At 47.3% G+C, this 14,107-nt stretch overlaps 1 protein-coding gene across 1 annotated transcript in view; it reads right to left on the bottom strand.

The window, feature by feature from the left end:
• ABAT (4-aminobutyrate aminotransferase) overlaps positions 1–14,107 on the bottom strand; it is an 87,329-nt gene that overhangs the window by 40,824 nt on the left and 32,398 nt on the right. Inside the window, exon 2 of the mRNA XM_053557339.1 lies at positions 5,378–5,490. Within this exon, the coding sequence (XP_053413314.1) occupies positions 5,378–5,447 (70 nt within the window). The 5' untranslated portion in view covers positions 5,448–5,490. The remainder of the gene's footprint in view (positions 1–5,377; positions 5,491–14,107) is intronic.

Below are 14,107 nucleotides of genomic sequence, written 5' to 3'. Positions count from 1 at the left end.
TATAGCGCTACCCTTACTTAAGACACGAAGAAAGGCTTGGCCCCCATAGCACAGTGGTTACAGTGCCAGCCACATACGCCGAGGCTGGTGGGTTCCAACCCAGCCCGGGCCAGCTGGATAGCAATGACAACTCCAGCAAAAAATAGCCAAGTGTTGTGGTGCATGTCTGTGGTCCTAGCTAGTTGGGAGGCTGAGGCAAGAGAATCGCTTAAGCCCAAGAGTTTGAGGCTGCTGTGAGCTGTGACACCACAGCGCTCTACTGAGGGCAACATAGTAAGACTCTGTCTCCAAAAAAAAGACATGAAGAAAACAGGTTTTTATCTTTTGACCTTAAAAAGGGAATTCCTAAAGAGTTTATTTCACGAGAAGAAAGTTAAAGGTCAAAGAACATATTGATGACTTTTTTACTAAATTCTTCTTTGGACAGAACTCAGGGTTACTGAGCAACAGTGATTCCAACTACATCTGCGTAAGACAGGGATGCACATTGTGATAAAAAATACCTCTTCACTGGTGCATATCTTGCTTTGTTTCCAGCAAAGGGGGGAAAATGCAATTTTTTGAAATTAGCAAGCTGTCCCTAGGTGAGGATGCACAAATCCTCCCTTCTTTTCTCTAGAAAATTTCTTGGCATCATATTGTAGCAATCAGATTTCTTAGGAAGTGGGAAGCACCAACATGGGGAAAGCAGGCCGTTCATACGGGCACTGTGGCTGAAGGCACCTAAGAGAAGTGACTGGGAGCATGTGGAGTCGGGCGGCACTGCAGTTACGAGGCTGTTGAGACCACAAGTGAACAGCAGCAGGGGTGTAGGGAGGGAGAGCCGGCCAACTGGGAGCCAGGACCCAGCTGGCAGGAGAGGAATGCCGAGGGCCTGGTACAAGGCAGAGGGGTCTGTTCCCAGAAATGCCACAGCTTCCATCCTGTGACACATCTCTGAGTGATGGATGGAGGGGGCAAAGGACTGCTGGGCAGAGGTCCTGAGATTAGAGCCCTGAGTTTGCTGGCAACTGCATGATCAGAAAGAGGAAAATGGGGAGACTAACACATATTCAGCCTTCAATATGTGCTAGTCCGGCCCCACCTAGATAAACTCTCATCTGTTCTTTTACTTAATTTACAACCTCTCTGGCCGGGTGTGGTGGCTCATGCCTGCTATCCTAGCATTGCTGGAGTCCATGGAAGGAGAATGAGTTGAGCTCAGGAGTCCAAGACCAGTCTGAGCAAGAGGGAGACCCCATCTCTACTAAAAATTGGAATATCAGGGCAGTGCCTGTGGCTCAAGGAGAAGGGCACTGGCCCCATATACCAGAGGTGGTGGGTTCAAACCCAGCACCAGCCAAAAATTGCAAAATAAATAAATAAATAAACAAATACAAAATTGGAGTATCAGCCCTGCACTGTGGTGGACACCTGTAGTCCCAACTACTTGGGAGGCTCAGGCAGGGGGAATCACTTGAACCCGAGTTCGGGGTTACTATGAGCCAGGCTAACACCACAGCAGTCTACCCAGGGCAACAGAGTGAGACTCTGTTTCAAAAAGATAATAATAATAAAATAATTTACAACCTCCCTGTGAAATAGGTAGCGTTGTTCCCATTTTACAGATTAGGATCAGAGAGGTTAAGTGACTTTGCTAAGGTCACACAGCTTGTGAGTTGCCAAGCTAGGACTGGAACCAGGCCCATGCAACACCGATACTTCTGCTTCCTCCCCTACCAGCCGTTCTCACCTGTGGGTCGAGAAACACAGGAACTTGTCAAAGGGCTGCAGCATTAGGAAGGTTGCTCTATATCTTGGTTTTGGCTTTTTTAAAAAAGAGGAAAATAACCAAATCCCATTACAATGAATATTTTCTTGATGATGACATGCCATACGTCACATGAGAATGGACCAAAATTTACTTCCACCATGTGCCACTATGCCTGGCTCATTTTTTCTGTTTCCTTTTTTTTTTTTTTTTTTCTTTTTTGTAGAGATAGGGGTCTTACTATGTTGCTCAGTTGGATCTCAAACTCCTGGGCTCAAGCAATCCTGCCTACGGAGCCTTCCAAAGCACTGCAATTTCGGCATTAGCCATGTGCCTGGCTGATTTTCTCGGATCCCTCATATTGAGTCACACAAGATGCAAGACGTCCAGTGTGTCCAGTGTGTGTTGCACACTTAGGGTCAACATGCCAGAAATTATCTTTAAAAATTTAAATGGCTGATCTCATTTAATTCTTATTGCCTCCTCTGGGGTAAATGCTATAGGATTCTCTTGTTACAGAATGAAGACGAGGAGGCTCAGAAAGATTAATCAGTTTTCCCAAAATCACCCAGCTAGCAAGTGGTTAAAGTGGAAATTTCCCCTCTGACCTTTTTCCTAGATACTGTGAATATAACTGATGCTATCTTTGATCTCATCTAGTGTTTTTCAGCAAAACAACTTGCTTCTCCCAAAGGCAAATTATTATCGGAAGCGCATAGAGGCAAAAAAAAAAAAAAAATTGAATGATCTAGCACTTTCATTCATGAATAAAATAGCACACTCAGAGGGCTCTGGTTTCTTGATCCCTAGAAACTGTGAGATAACAAATGTATTACCTTAAGCTGCTTGGGGGCATTTGTTCTGTAGTAACACAGCTCTACAGGTGTGGGACCCACACTGTCTTCCCTCGGGCTCAGCAACTTGTTGCCTGTAGGCGAAGCTGGCAAGTCACTTAATTCCTCTGGGTCTCAGTTTTACCTACCTTAGGGTACAGACAGTGGTGAGGACTAATTGGGTTAAAATTAAGCTTTTAACCATCACTTCTAAGCCATTCCCCTATTGCTACTTATACCAAATATGCCAAATCAATGAGCGAAGAGAAAAGAAAGAAAGCTCCCTGAATTGTTGTCTAAATCTGGCAAAAGTGGGCCCAAAATGATCCAACTCCAACCAACGAAACAGAGAGGAAAGGAACTGTGGTTTAGCCATTCCTTTTTTCTTTTTGTGGGAGGTGGGGGGCATCATGCCTCCATTTCCATGCTTGTAAATAAATGAGTTAGGATACTTCCTGCCTTAGTGTAAACACATAGACTGAGTGTTTTCACATGAACCACTTCTGATGTGAGACTGTGTGAAATAGGAAGGGTACTATTAGTATCTCCATTTTCCTGCTGAGAAAACTGAGGCTGGAAACGGTGTCTGACTGCTCACGTGGCTATTAATCCAGTGCTCTTTCCTTCTTTCCTTGGGAGGGCGCAGGTGTCCTTGAGAATGACCTTTAAAGGTGGTGCCACATGTGCTACCGGGGCTCCACAAGAGCCACGTCTTTTTCCACTGGCCCATCCTCAGCACCCAGCACAACACTTGGTGTAGGGCAGGTGCTCAACATGCTATGTTATGGAATGAATGAGTCTTCCGTGCCAGGAACTCTCTCTCCTGCAGGGAACACACCATTCTTGCATCTTTCTGGTTCTAGTTTATTTTAACCTAATTAGAGTTAACCACTGATAGGCTTCTCTTGTAAACAAAACCTCCAAACTTGTTGATAACTTCTCAAAACCATCACAGTCAAGAAGAAAAGCCTGGGGCAGCGCCTGGGGCTCAGTGGGTAGGGCGCCAGCCCCATACGCAGAGGGTGGCGGGTTCAAACCCTGCCTCGGCTGAACTGCAACCAAAAAATAGCTGGGCGTTGTGGCGGGCGCCTGTAGTCCCAGCTACTCCGTAGGCTGAGGCAAGGGAATCACCTACGCCCAGGAGCTGGAGGTTGCTGTGAGCTGTGACACCACTGCACTCTACTGAGGGTAATAAAGTAAGACTCTGTCTCTTAATAAAAGAAAAAAGAAAAAAAGAATAAGAAGAGACTGAGAAACCATCACAGATCAGAGGAGAAGAGGGAAAGGTGACGACTAAAGGCAGTGAATCCTGGGACTGAAGAAGACATTAAGGGGAAAAACTAGTAAAATCTAAGCAGGAGCTAGAAGGCCAGGCCTGGTGGCTCACGCCTGTAATCCCAGCACTCGAGAGGCTGAGGCGGGAGGATTGATTGGAAGGAGTTTGAAACCAGCCTGAGCAAGAGTGAGACCTTGTTTCTACAAAACAGAGAAAAATTAGCCAGGCACAGTGCCAGGAGCCTGTAGTCCCAGCTACTCGGGAGGCTGAGGCCAGAGGATGGCTTCAGCCCAGAAGTCTGAGGTTGCCGTGATCTGTGAGGATCCCACTGCACTCTAGTATGGACAACAGAGTTTTTATCTCGGAAAAAAAAAAAAAAAATTGAAGCCAGGAGTTTGGTTAATAGTAGCACTAAACCAAGGCCAGTTTCTTAGTTGTGACAAATGCCTGCTGTAGAAGTTGAAATGGCAACAGTGACGAACACAGGTGATTGCCATGTGGGGTCTCTCTGTACCATCTTTGCAACTTCTCAACAAATCTAAAATTATTGCAAAATAAAATATTTTAAAATAAACTCTGGGAAATGGAAAACGCTCCTTCTCTTCATCCCACTCAGGACATCAACACCAGCATTCAACATGCAAACCCAGGACACGGCTAGCAGTGTACCATCAGAAGGCAGATGTTTCTGACAGCACGAAGCACTTAGGGAGCTGGGGACAGACTGGAGGCTCATTGGTCTTTCTGAGCTTATTTCACGGCCAGGCCAGAGCCAGGGATGCTTATGTCTGTGCAAGAGGCCAATCTCTGGTATCCACAGGCAGGTCCTGTCCTGCTCGCCACTCTATCCCAGAGCTGTTCAGCGGTGCACAGAGTGGGGCTAATAACTCAGCATGAGGAGCCAGGCAGGCCTGCTTTCATGGGGCTGTGTGACCTGGGGCAGATAACTTGGCTTCTCCAAGAGTCAGTTTTCTCATCTGTAAAATGGGATTCATTCAAGCCTGTCTCATGGGACCAAGACAGGGAGGTCTCACCCTAGTCATGCAATGGGAGCTCGCTTGGCTAAGCTGCCTGAGGGGGATCCTGGGAGAAAAGGGGCCAGTGGCTGTGGGGGTGAGGGAGAGAGCATTGCTGGGATGGGGACAACTCTCCAGTGGCCACAAAGCACCATTGGCCTTAGGTCAATTAGAGACTTTCTTTTCTCCTTGGCAGCAGCAACCCCCAGCTGTGTTTTTTCTCCAACAGTTCCTGTCAAGGTGACCTGCACCTTTCTGGCTGTACAGGCCACCACCTATCTTCCCTCTGCAAATCTGCTCGCCGGGGACAGGGTGTACACAGAAGGGATGGACGCTGGGAAGAGGAGCGCAATGCTGACAGTTTTATGCCGACAGTGGTACAGCCCCAGAGACACTCCTGGCTGGCTCCTTTATCCCAAGAACTCTTCCAGCCCAGGAATCTCCAGTCTGGGCTGTGTCTTCTTTCAGGATCTGTTCTTGCCAGGACCTCCCCAGGGCTTACCTGGCACCAGAAGGTGGAAGCTGTGCTGGCAGCTGCGGGCCAGCTGCCGCGCGAGCAGCATGGAGGCCATGGCCCCAACCTCCAGGAGCAGAGACCCTCCCCTCGCTGCCACCCTGAAAGAGACCAGAAACACAGACTCAGGTCCATGAAGACCATGTGGCCCTCCCCACACCACTTCCCCACCCATTGGAGAATGTTCCTTGACATTAAATCCTTGGCTTTTATGCTGAATATAAAAAGAGTATATTCAACCACAGAGCATATCGTTAACAAACTCATACTTTAAATCACAGTGCATTTTCATGTAACCTTTACCACATCCCAGGAAGGACTGTCACACCCATTTAATGGAAAAACAGAGAAGGGGACAGAGTTGGCTTGAGATGCCCCTAGAAGAGACTGGGCTCTCTAACATAGAAGGACTCAGGCGAAGCTTCAAGGCAAATTCATGGTGGCACTCAATGTGGGAAAGTGGGGCTCCCTCTGGTCTGTCCCCACATGGAATACAGTCATTAGGCTGCTTAGGACACTCAGTGGAATGTGGGTGGCCCATTCTGAGCCCGTGGAGTCCAGGTACAACCTGCATGCTCAGGACTGGGAGATTCCTGGAATATGAGACTTTCCATTTTGAAAACAGGGCAGTTCTCAGGCAAATTGGGATGGCCGCTTACACAAGCCCAGGGAGACAGGGTCCTCAGCTCCCATTTCACAGGGTGTTCATTCTCTCAAGCCTCCTCCAAATCTTACCCTCAGCTCCCTGGTCCCTGGCTCCTGGCTGCTGGCTGAAGTTTGCTTATAGGCCTGGAGCGCCCCCTGCCCGACAGTTCATTTCTTTCCACAGCCTTTCCCTGGCCCCTCTCCCCAGGGGACCATCCAGATGCTTTCTCTGTGGATCTTTCTTACCTGTGAAACTTTCTGCCAAATACCTAGTTTGTTATATGGCGCGTGTGTGTGTGTTTAGTTTAAATAAATGGCACTGTTTACACATGGACAATGACAGAATCATTCATGTCGGCAAGGTGCCTATAAAATAATGGCTCAGCACCTGTAGTCAGTGACTAGGGCGCCGGCCACATACACTGGGGCTGGCAGGTTTGAACCTAGCCCAGGCCTGCCAAACAACAGTGACAACTACAACCAAAAAACAGCCAGGCATTGTGGCGGGCACCTGTAGTCCCAGCTACTTGGGAGGCTGAGGCAAGAGAATCGCTTAAGCCCAAGAGTTTGAAGTTGCTGTGAGCTGTGATGCCACAGCACTCTACCAAGGGCAACAAAGTGAGACTCTGACAAAAAATAAAAAAAGAACTATTCATGAGTGGTGTCTGTGGCTCAAAGGAGTAGGGCGCCAGCCCCATATGCTGGGGGTGGTGGGTTCAAACCCAGCCCCGGCCAAAAACTGCAAAAAAAAAAAGAACCATTCATGTGTCACTCCCCTTTGTGGAGCCTGCCTCCGAGTCCTTTCCGTTGGCCACACGCTGTACACACAGTGCTTTTTATACTTATTACTCTCACTGTGAACACACACAACAATGCTATGTGGTCTCCTTTTTCACAGATGAGGAAACTGTAACGCAAAGGGAGATAAAGTGGTGCATCTGAAAACACAGATCTGTGGGACCCCTGGAGTCAGCCGAGTCCTCCATGATACAATTTATTCTATGAAGGTGCACCTATTATGTGCTGTACCCCTCACTGGGCACTGGAGTACACAGATAAATAAGACGCCATCCTTGCTTCCAGATCATTATCCAACACCCAGTGCTTGCTGTCTTCAGGCTCTCAGCCAGTGCAGCAGAACCATCCATTTCATCCCCAGGGTCCTAGGAATTTAGCTCCCAGGAGATGGAGACAGGTTCTCTGTACCTGCCCACCTTTTTTTACTTTTTCACTCGTGTGTGCTACCTTGAGTGGGTTTCTGTTACCTACAAACAGAAGTCTGTGCTAATAACAGAGTTGGAGCTGGAAAAATCAGCCCTAAATCTTGGGAGCACACCAGGAGTAACAATGTCTTTTCTGCTCAGCTCTGCAGATAGGTGGAAGGCCCTGTGGGGTAGCTAAGGATAAACACCTCTGGGCTGAAAAATCTTTGTGCAACCAAGTCTCCTCCGTCCTGGCAGGGGATCTAGACCCCAGGAACTGCTGAGCTATACTCTAGAGAGATGCCCTAGCGTGTTCCCCTTGAGTAGAAGTGGCTGTAGTATTAGGTTGTTGGAGCAGGCGCTCTGAGAGGTACCTTGTCCCCTCACAGTCTGCTCAACCATCTGTAGAAGTAGGGTAACTCCCTGATCAGAGGTGAGGTGGAAGCTCAGTGAGGTCATGGGATTTGGCCTCAGTCACAGGCTTGCTTGGGACTGCTGATCTCAATACCCCTGCCTTCACTCACTGCAATGAGTCAATTAAGTGGGCTAATAGCAAAACACCTCGCTGTAATAGATACGAGGCGTGGTGAATAAAAATGACATAGCTCGGAGAATAAACTGCATTGCTTTTTACTGGGAGAAATTTTTTTGACAAAGTGTCTGCTCAGAAAGTATGACCATAAGTTAACTGAGAAACCGAACTCTTTTCTAGATAACTGAATGGATTCTTTGATCTATTCCAGCATATTCCACTCAATGCAAGCCTGTTAACTTAGCAACACAATAACTAAATAGAAACCAGTTGTTGTCTCTCCCATAACAACATTTGTCTCAAGCTCAAGCACTAAGATTTCACACAATTCAATTTCCATTAACATGTTTTTGAAATGTGAGTGGGAGAACTCAATCAGTAATATTTGAATACTCTGTAAGAATGAGATCCACACCCCTGCACTTTCAATTACAAATGTCACATTGGAATGTATAGTGAGCTGGCATTTGGGTGGCCTGCAGTTACAATTGACCTTATGACAAAACCTGATCTCTTTCAAACATTAATTCTTAACACAATGTATTTCAAACAATCAGAAGAGGGAATGTCATTCATCTACTCCCTCTTGCTCTCTAATTCAATCAACAAACGTTGATTAGGTGTCGTTGGAGGCCAGGCTCTGTATCATTTAGGTATCAGTTCCCCTGAGAGAAACCAGGATGAAACACTGATCTCTTTCTGCAGCTCAGAATTTGGTGGGCGAGGACAATAAAGGGACTGGACTGCCTTCCTCACCATGTGAATAACTTCATAAAATAACCCAGCAAGATACATGTGTAGAAATACTGTGAAAAAAAAAATCATCGTTCATTGTCAACAATGAATTTTGTATAAGACAGAATGCAATTATTTCTGGAACTAGATAGTGGTGGCGGCTGCACAACATCAGTAATGTACTGAAAATTCTCCTATTTCTTTTCTTTTCTTCCTTTTTTTTTTTTTTGAGACAGAGTTTTACTTTGTTGCCCTGTGTGTCATGGTGTCACAGCTCACAGCAACCTCATACTCTTGGGCTTAAGCGATTCTCTTGCCTCACCCTCCCGAGTAGCTGGGACTACAGGCACCCGCCACAATGCCCAGCTATTTTTAGAGCTGAGGTCTCGCTTGAGCTCAGGTCATCCACCGGCCTCAGCCTCCCAGAGAATTCTCCCATTTCTTGAAATCAACTTGCCTTTTATGTTAAAAATTTTTTTTTCCTAGAATCCTTTCCAATTTTTATCCTCCCTTAATGTCTCATTTGCTACAAATAAAGGTAACTGGAAAAAGGATAGAATAAAACCAGAGCAGGTTATTCAATTAAAAGCCAGACAGAAGTGACTGCCCAATATGCAGGCCTCTGTGCGGGCCTCAAGCTGGCCTCTTCTTTTGCCAAGGAACAGGCAGCTGTCAGACAGGTGTCAAAGACAAGCTACCATCACATGGTAACTTTTTTTTTGACATGATCAAAACTGAAAGAGAAATTTATTTATTTTATTTTATTTTTTTTTTGTAGAGACAGAGTCTCACTTTATGGCCCTCAGTAGAGTGCCGTGGCATCACACAGCTCACAGCAACCTCCAACTCCTGGGCTTAAGCGATTCTCTTGCCTCAGCTTCCTGAGTAGCTGGGACTACAGGCGCCCGCCACAACGCCCGGCTATTTTTTGGTTGCAGTTCAGCCGGGGCAGGGTTTGAACCTGCCACCCTCGGTATATGGGGCCGGCGCCTTACCGACTGAGTCACAGGCACCGCCCAAAAGAGAAATTTAAATCAATCATTTAAACATAATAAGGTCAGGGTGGTGCCTGTGGCTCAGTGAGTAGAGCACTGGCCCCATATACCAGGGGTGGCGGGTTCAAACCCAGCCCTGGCCAAACGGCAACAAAAAATAGCCAGGCGTTGTGGTGGGCACCTGTAGTCCCAGCTACTCGGGAGGCTGAGGCAAGAGAACTGCTTAAGCCCAAGAGTTTGAGGTTGCTGTGAGCTGTGACCCCACAGCACTCTACTGAGGGCAACATAGTGAGACTCTGTCTCTAAAATAAAATAACATAAGGCCAGGCACAGTGGCTCATGCCCGTAATCCTAACACTCTGGTGGGCTGGGGTGGGTGTACTGCCTGGGCTCAGGAGTTCCAGACCAGCCTGAGTGAGAGTGAGACCCTGTATCTACTAAAAATTAAAAAATAAGTTGGGCGTTGTGGCGGGCACCTGTAGTCCTAGCTACTCGGGAGGCTGAGTCAAGAGAGTCGCTTGAGCCCAAGATTTTGAGGTTATGTGAGCTGTGATGATGCCATGGCACTCTACCCAGTGTGACAGAGTGAGACTCTGTCTCAAATAAGTAAATAAATAAATAAATGATAATTTAAACACAATCAAGACTGTCAGAGTGTGTGGCAAACAGGAGTAATTTTTGTTTCAGCCCAGGGGTGGAACTGCATGCAACAAGTTCTCTCCTACTATATGTCTTGGTCAAAATAAGTTGAAATCCTGGTCTTGCAAGATAGGAAACTCTTAATTAAAACGCCAGTTAATTCTCTCTCCTTGCTCTTATCTGCCTTGTGCATTGGGAAGGTGGGCTGGAATAGGCAAAGACGCTGAGTTCAATGTTTACATCAAGGTGAGGGGAATTCAGGTGAAAGGAGGAAAAATTCTTCCACTTTGCGGGGGAAGGAGAGTAAAAGTAGTGAAAGGATTGGCTGCTATTTAGTAACTGTTCACCTACTACCTGCAATGGACTTTCCCTTTGTAATTTCAGGCATTTGCCGAATTGGCCTTGTATGACTGAGTTAGCTTAATGGGCTTGTCCAAGGTTTTAGGGCTTAGAAGCTGGAGCTTCGTAGACTGGCTGTAGCTGACGCCCACCTAGAGCTTTACAGTCACACCGGGGCCCTACCCAAACCTGTAGCATCTGAGTCTAACAGGTGTGACCAGGGCATTGGGAGAGCCCAGGGGTTGGGCTGAGAGCTACCGTTAAGTTCCATAAGGGGAGGACAGTAGACCTTGCATTTGAAGTGTCGGGTTGAACTTCCCACAGATACAGAGAGAAAGAAGCCTGTGGCCTGTGGGGACCATGTGCTTCTACTCAGCATCTCCTCAGTTTTTGAATCTCCAAAAGGATCAACCCCCTGTACTAGCCATTCCTGGCTCCACACTTAATTGCTACGTGATCCCAGGCACATTAACCAACCTTTCTGGGCCTCAGTTTCCTCATCGGTAAAGTGGGAATAATATTAATTGAAACCACTTCATGGGTTAGCAGAAGGCTTGGGTCCCTGCTATATTCCCAGCTCCAGAGCAGAGCCTGGCTGTAAACAATCATTGAATAAAAAACAAACGCTCAGCAAACGTTCTGTGAAGGTGCTTTCTACCATACTGCTTCCCAGGCTCTGTGGACACATTATTGCCTAGAAATGGATCCCCAAGACCTCTCTGGGACCCCAAAGATGCTCCCTCTTATTCTCCTATCTGTCCTTGAGACCAAGACAAAAGTGCTAGCAGGAGCTCGGGACATTCCTTTCCCTTCTGCAGCCCCTGCAGTTGCCCTTTCTGTAGACTCAGTGAGACACAATGACACTCAGCCAAGTGCACCTCCATTGTCAAGGCCAGAGGCTGCCATGGCAACCCATAAAGCCAGAGCCCTGGGCCTTTGCAGATGGGGCTAACAGGGCCCCATTTATGGGATGAGAGCACAGGGACAGAGGGCTTCATCTCACATCAGCTTCCCTCTGCCAGCTCCAGGGCCTCTCTTGGCTCCCCGTTGCCCTCCCTTCCTCACTGCAGGCCATCTGTCCCATAACCTGCCTCTCAGAGGGTCATACAATCACCAGTGACTTGTATAAGGGGACAGGAATGCTGTCCTTGGAAACATGGGACTGTCAATTCCTAAAAAAGACTGGAGGGTGAAGTTGACAAAGCAACCTGTAATCCTAGCACTCTAGGAGGCCAGGGCAGTTGGATTGCCTGAGCTCAGGAGTTTGAGATGGGCCTGAACAAGAGTGAGACTCCATCTCTACTAAAAATAGAAAAAAATAGCTGAGTGTTGTGGCAAGCACCTGTAGTCTCAGCTACTCCGGAGGCTGAGGCAGGAGGATCACTTGAACTCAGGAGTTTGAGGTTGCTGTGCGCTAGGATGCCCTGGCATTCTACTGAAAGGGACAGAGTCTCAAAGAGAGAGAGAGACATGGGCCAGCAATTGGATCTAAATCATGGCTAGGCCAAAGAGTTTGATGACTCTGGGCAAACTGCTTGACTTGTGAGGGTCTCAGCTTCCTCAGCTGTAGAATGGTAAGCATGAATCCTAGCCATGAGGTCACGCTACACTAATTTAGCTTAGGGCCAACTGAAGGACGTATGCAGAATACAGAAGAGATGGCTTGTTGCAGGCCATTTTCTGTTTTGGAAGAACCCTCCAACTGTAGAGAAGGCATTTCTTCTACAGCCGGACAAGTGGGCATGGGGGCTCTTTGCCCCTGCAGTGGGTATGAGCTGGAACATCCAGGTTCCATGAGAGAGAAGTTGGTCTGCTTCAGCTTCTTCCATTCTCCTGCCCGTCTCAGAGTCCTCCCCGCCCAGGTCCCCATCAGCAAGAATTAGGCAAAGACGAATCAGGAACGCAACAAGCTTGTGTGCATCCCTGCTAGCAGACAGTCGCCCAGCCTGCACAAAAATATAGAGAGAAAAACGAACAGAGAACAATTCAAATCCAAACCCTCGGATGTGAGAGACAGAGGGCCTTTGTTTCTGGGGCAAGAAATGTTAGGAAAGAAATATCTGCAAAAGAACGAGCTAGCTTGGGATTTTTGACCCTGCAAGGAAGGAGTGACAGAATGGAATCCGGTGTAGGAAGGATGCTTGTGCCCACCTGGAAGAAGGTACCCAGGCCAAAGCCCACAGGTGCAGGCCCATGAGCACTCAGGACCATAAATGGGTGCTGAGCACCTGTGCGAAGGCCTGGAGACGCCTCAGCCACCAAGGGCATGTGCTGCTCTAGCCCGTGGGACTTTGCGCTGCAGTGCGGAGGACGAGGCAGAAACAAGCAGATAAGGTCAGCCTGACTTGAGGAGACACGCGTCCCCTTCAGAGAAAAGAAACCACTTGTAAGGACTCCAGGAACTGCTACATAGGCAACTATTTCAGATATTTCAGGGTCTGACAAATGAAACATTTAAATCTCCTTCAAGGCCTGCTCAGCTTGTGACCTGGAAACACGTTCTTGGTGACTGGAGTTGCCACGTGTGCCTGACAGAATTCCTATGTTCCCTTGCAAATATCCTTTTTTTTTTTTTTTTAAAAAGTATTCATTGTTTTCCTTTTTTTCAATTTCAGATTAATGTGAGGGTGCAAATGTTTAGGTTACATTGTTTTCAATTCTAAGGTAAAGTTCAAGTTGTAGTTGAGCCCTTCTCCCATGTTTGCACGTTAGGTGAGATCCCGCCAATCACCCTCCCTCTCCTTCCCTCTCGCCTCTCTCTTCCCCCTAGACTAGTTGTGTTTTTTCTTTCATATGGGCATGCGGTTGTTTGTATACTAGTTACATATTAGTATTGAGTACATTGGATACTTGTTTTTCCATTCTTGTGATACTTTACTAAGAAGAATGTGTTTCGGCTCCGTCCAGGTAAACATCTTTATCTTTTCTTATGGCTGAATAGTACTCCCTGGTATACACAGACCAGAGTCTGTCAACCCATTCCTGGGTTGATGGGCACTTGGGTTGCTTCTATGTCTTGGAAATTATGAATTTGAGCTCTTTGCAAATCTTTTTTTTTTTTTTTGAGAGAGAGAGTCTTTCTTTGTCACCCTAAGTAGACTGCCACAGCAGTCATCACTCACAGCAACCTCAAACCCTAGGGCTCAAGCGATCCTCTTGCCTCAGTCTCTGAAGTAGCTAGAACTACAGGTACCTGCCACAATGCCCAGCTATTTTTTTGTTTTTGCAGTTTTTGGCTGGGGCTGGGTTTGAACCCGCCACCTCCGGCATATGAAGCCAGCGCCCTACTCCTTTGAGCCACAAGCACTGCCCCATGCCCAGCTATTTTTAGAGACAGGGTCTCACTCTTGCTCAGACTGGTCTGAAACTCCTGAGCTCAGGCAATTCACTTGCCTCGGCCTCCCAAGGTGCTAGGATTATAGGTCTAAGCCACTATACCCAGCCTCCAGTAGCTCAACTCTTCTGTCAATCAAAGATCTTTCGTGTGTGTGTGTGTGTGTGTGTATTAATATTGCACTGATTTAATGAATGAATGCCCACTGTTCCATCAACTGGCCAACGCACTGGAGTGGTCACCACAAGGAACTAGGCCTCCTGTAGTGATACGTACATGTGGTGCACATCGGTCTAT

Source organism: Nycticebus coucang, chromosome 12, assembly GCF_027406575.1.
Source record: "Nycticebus coucang isolate mNycCou1 chromosome 12, mNycCou1.pri, whole genome shotgun sequence".
Lineage (NCBI taxonomy): Eukaryota > Metazoa > Chordata > Mammalia > Primates > Lorisidae > Nycticebus > Nycticebus coucang.
The sequence above is the reverse complement of the archived record's forward strand: the minus strand, read 5'-3'. Positions and strand labels throughout refer to the sequence as shown.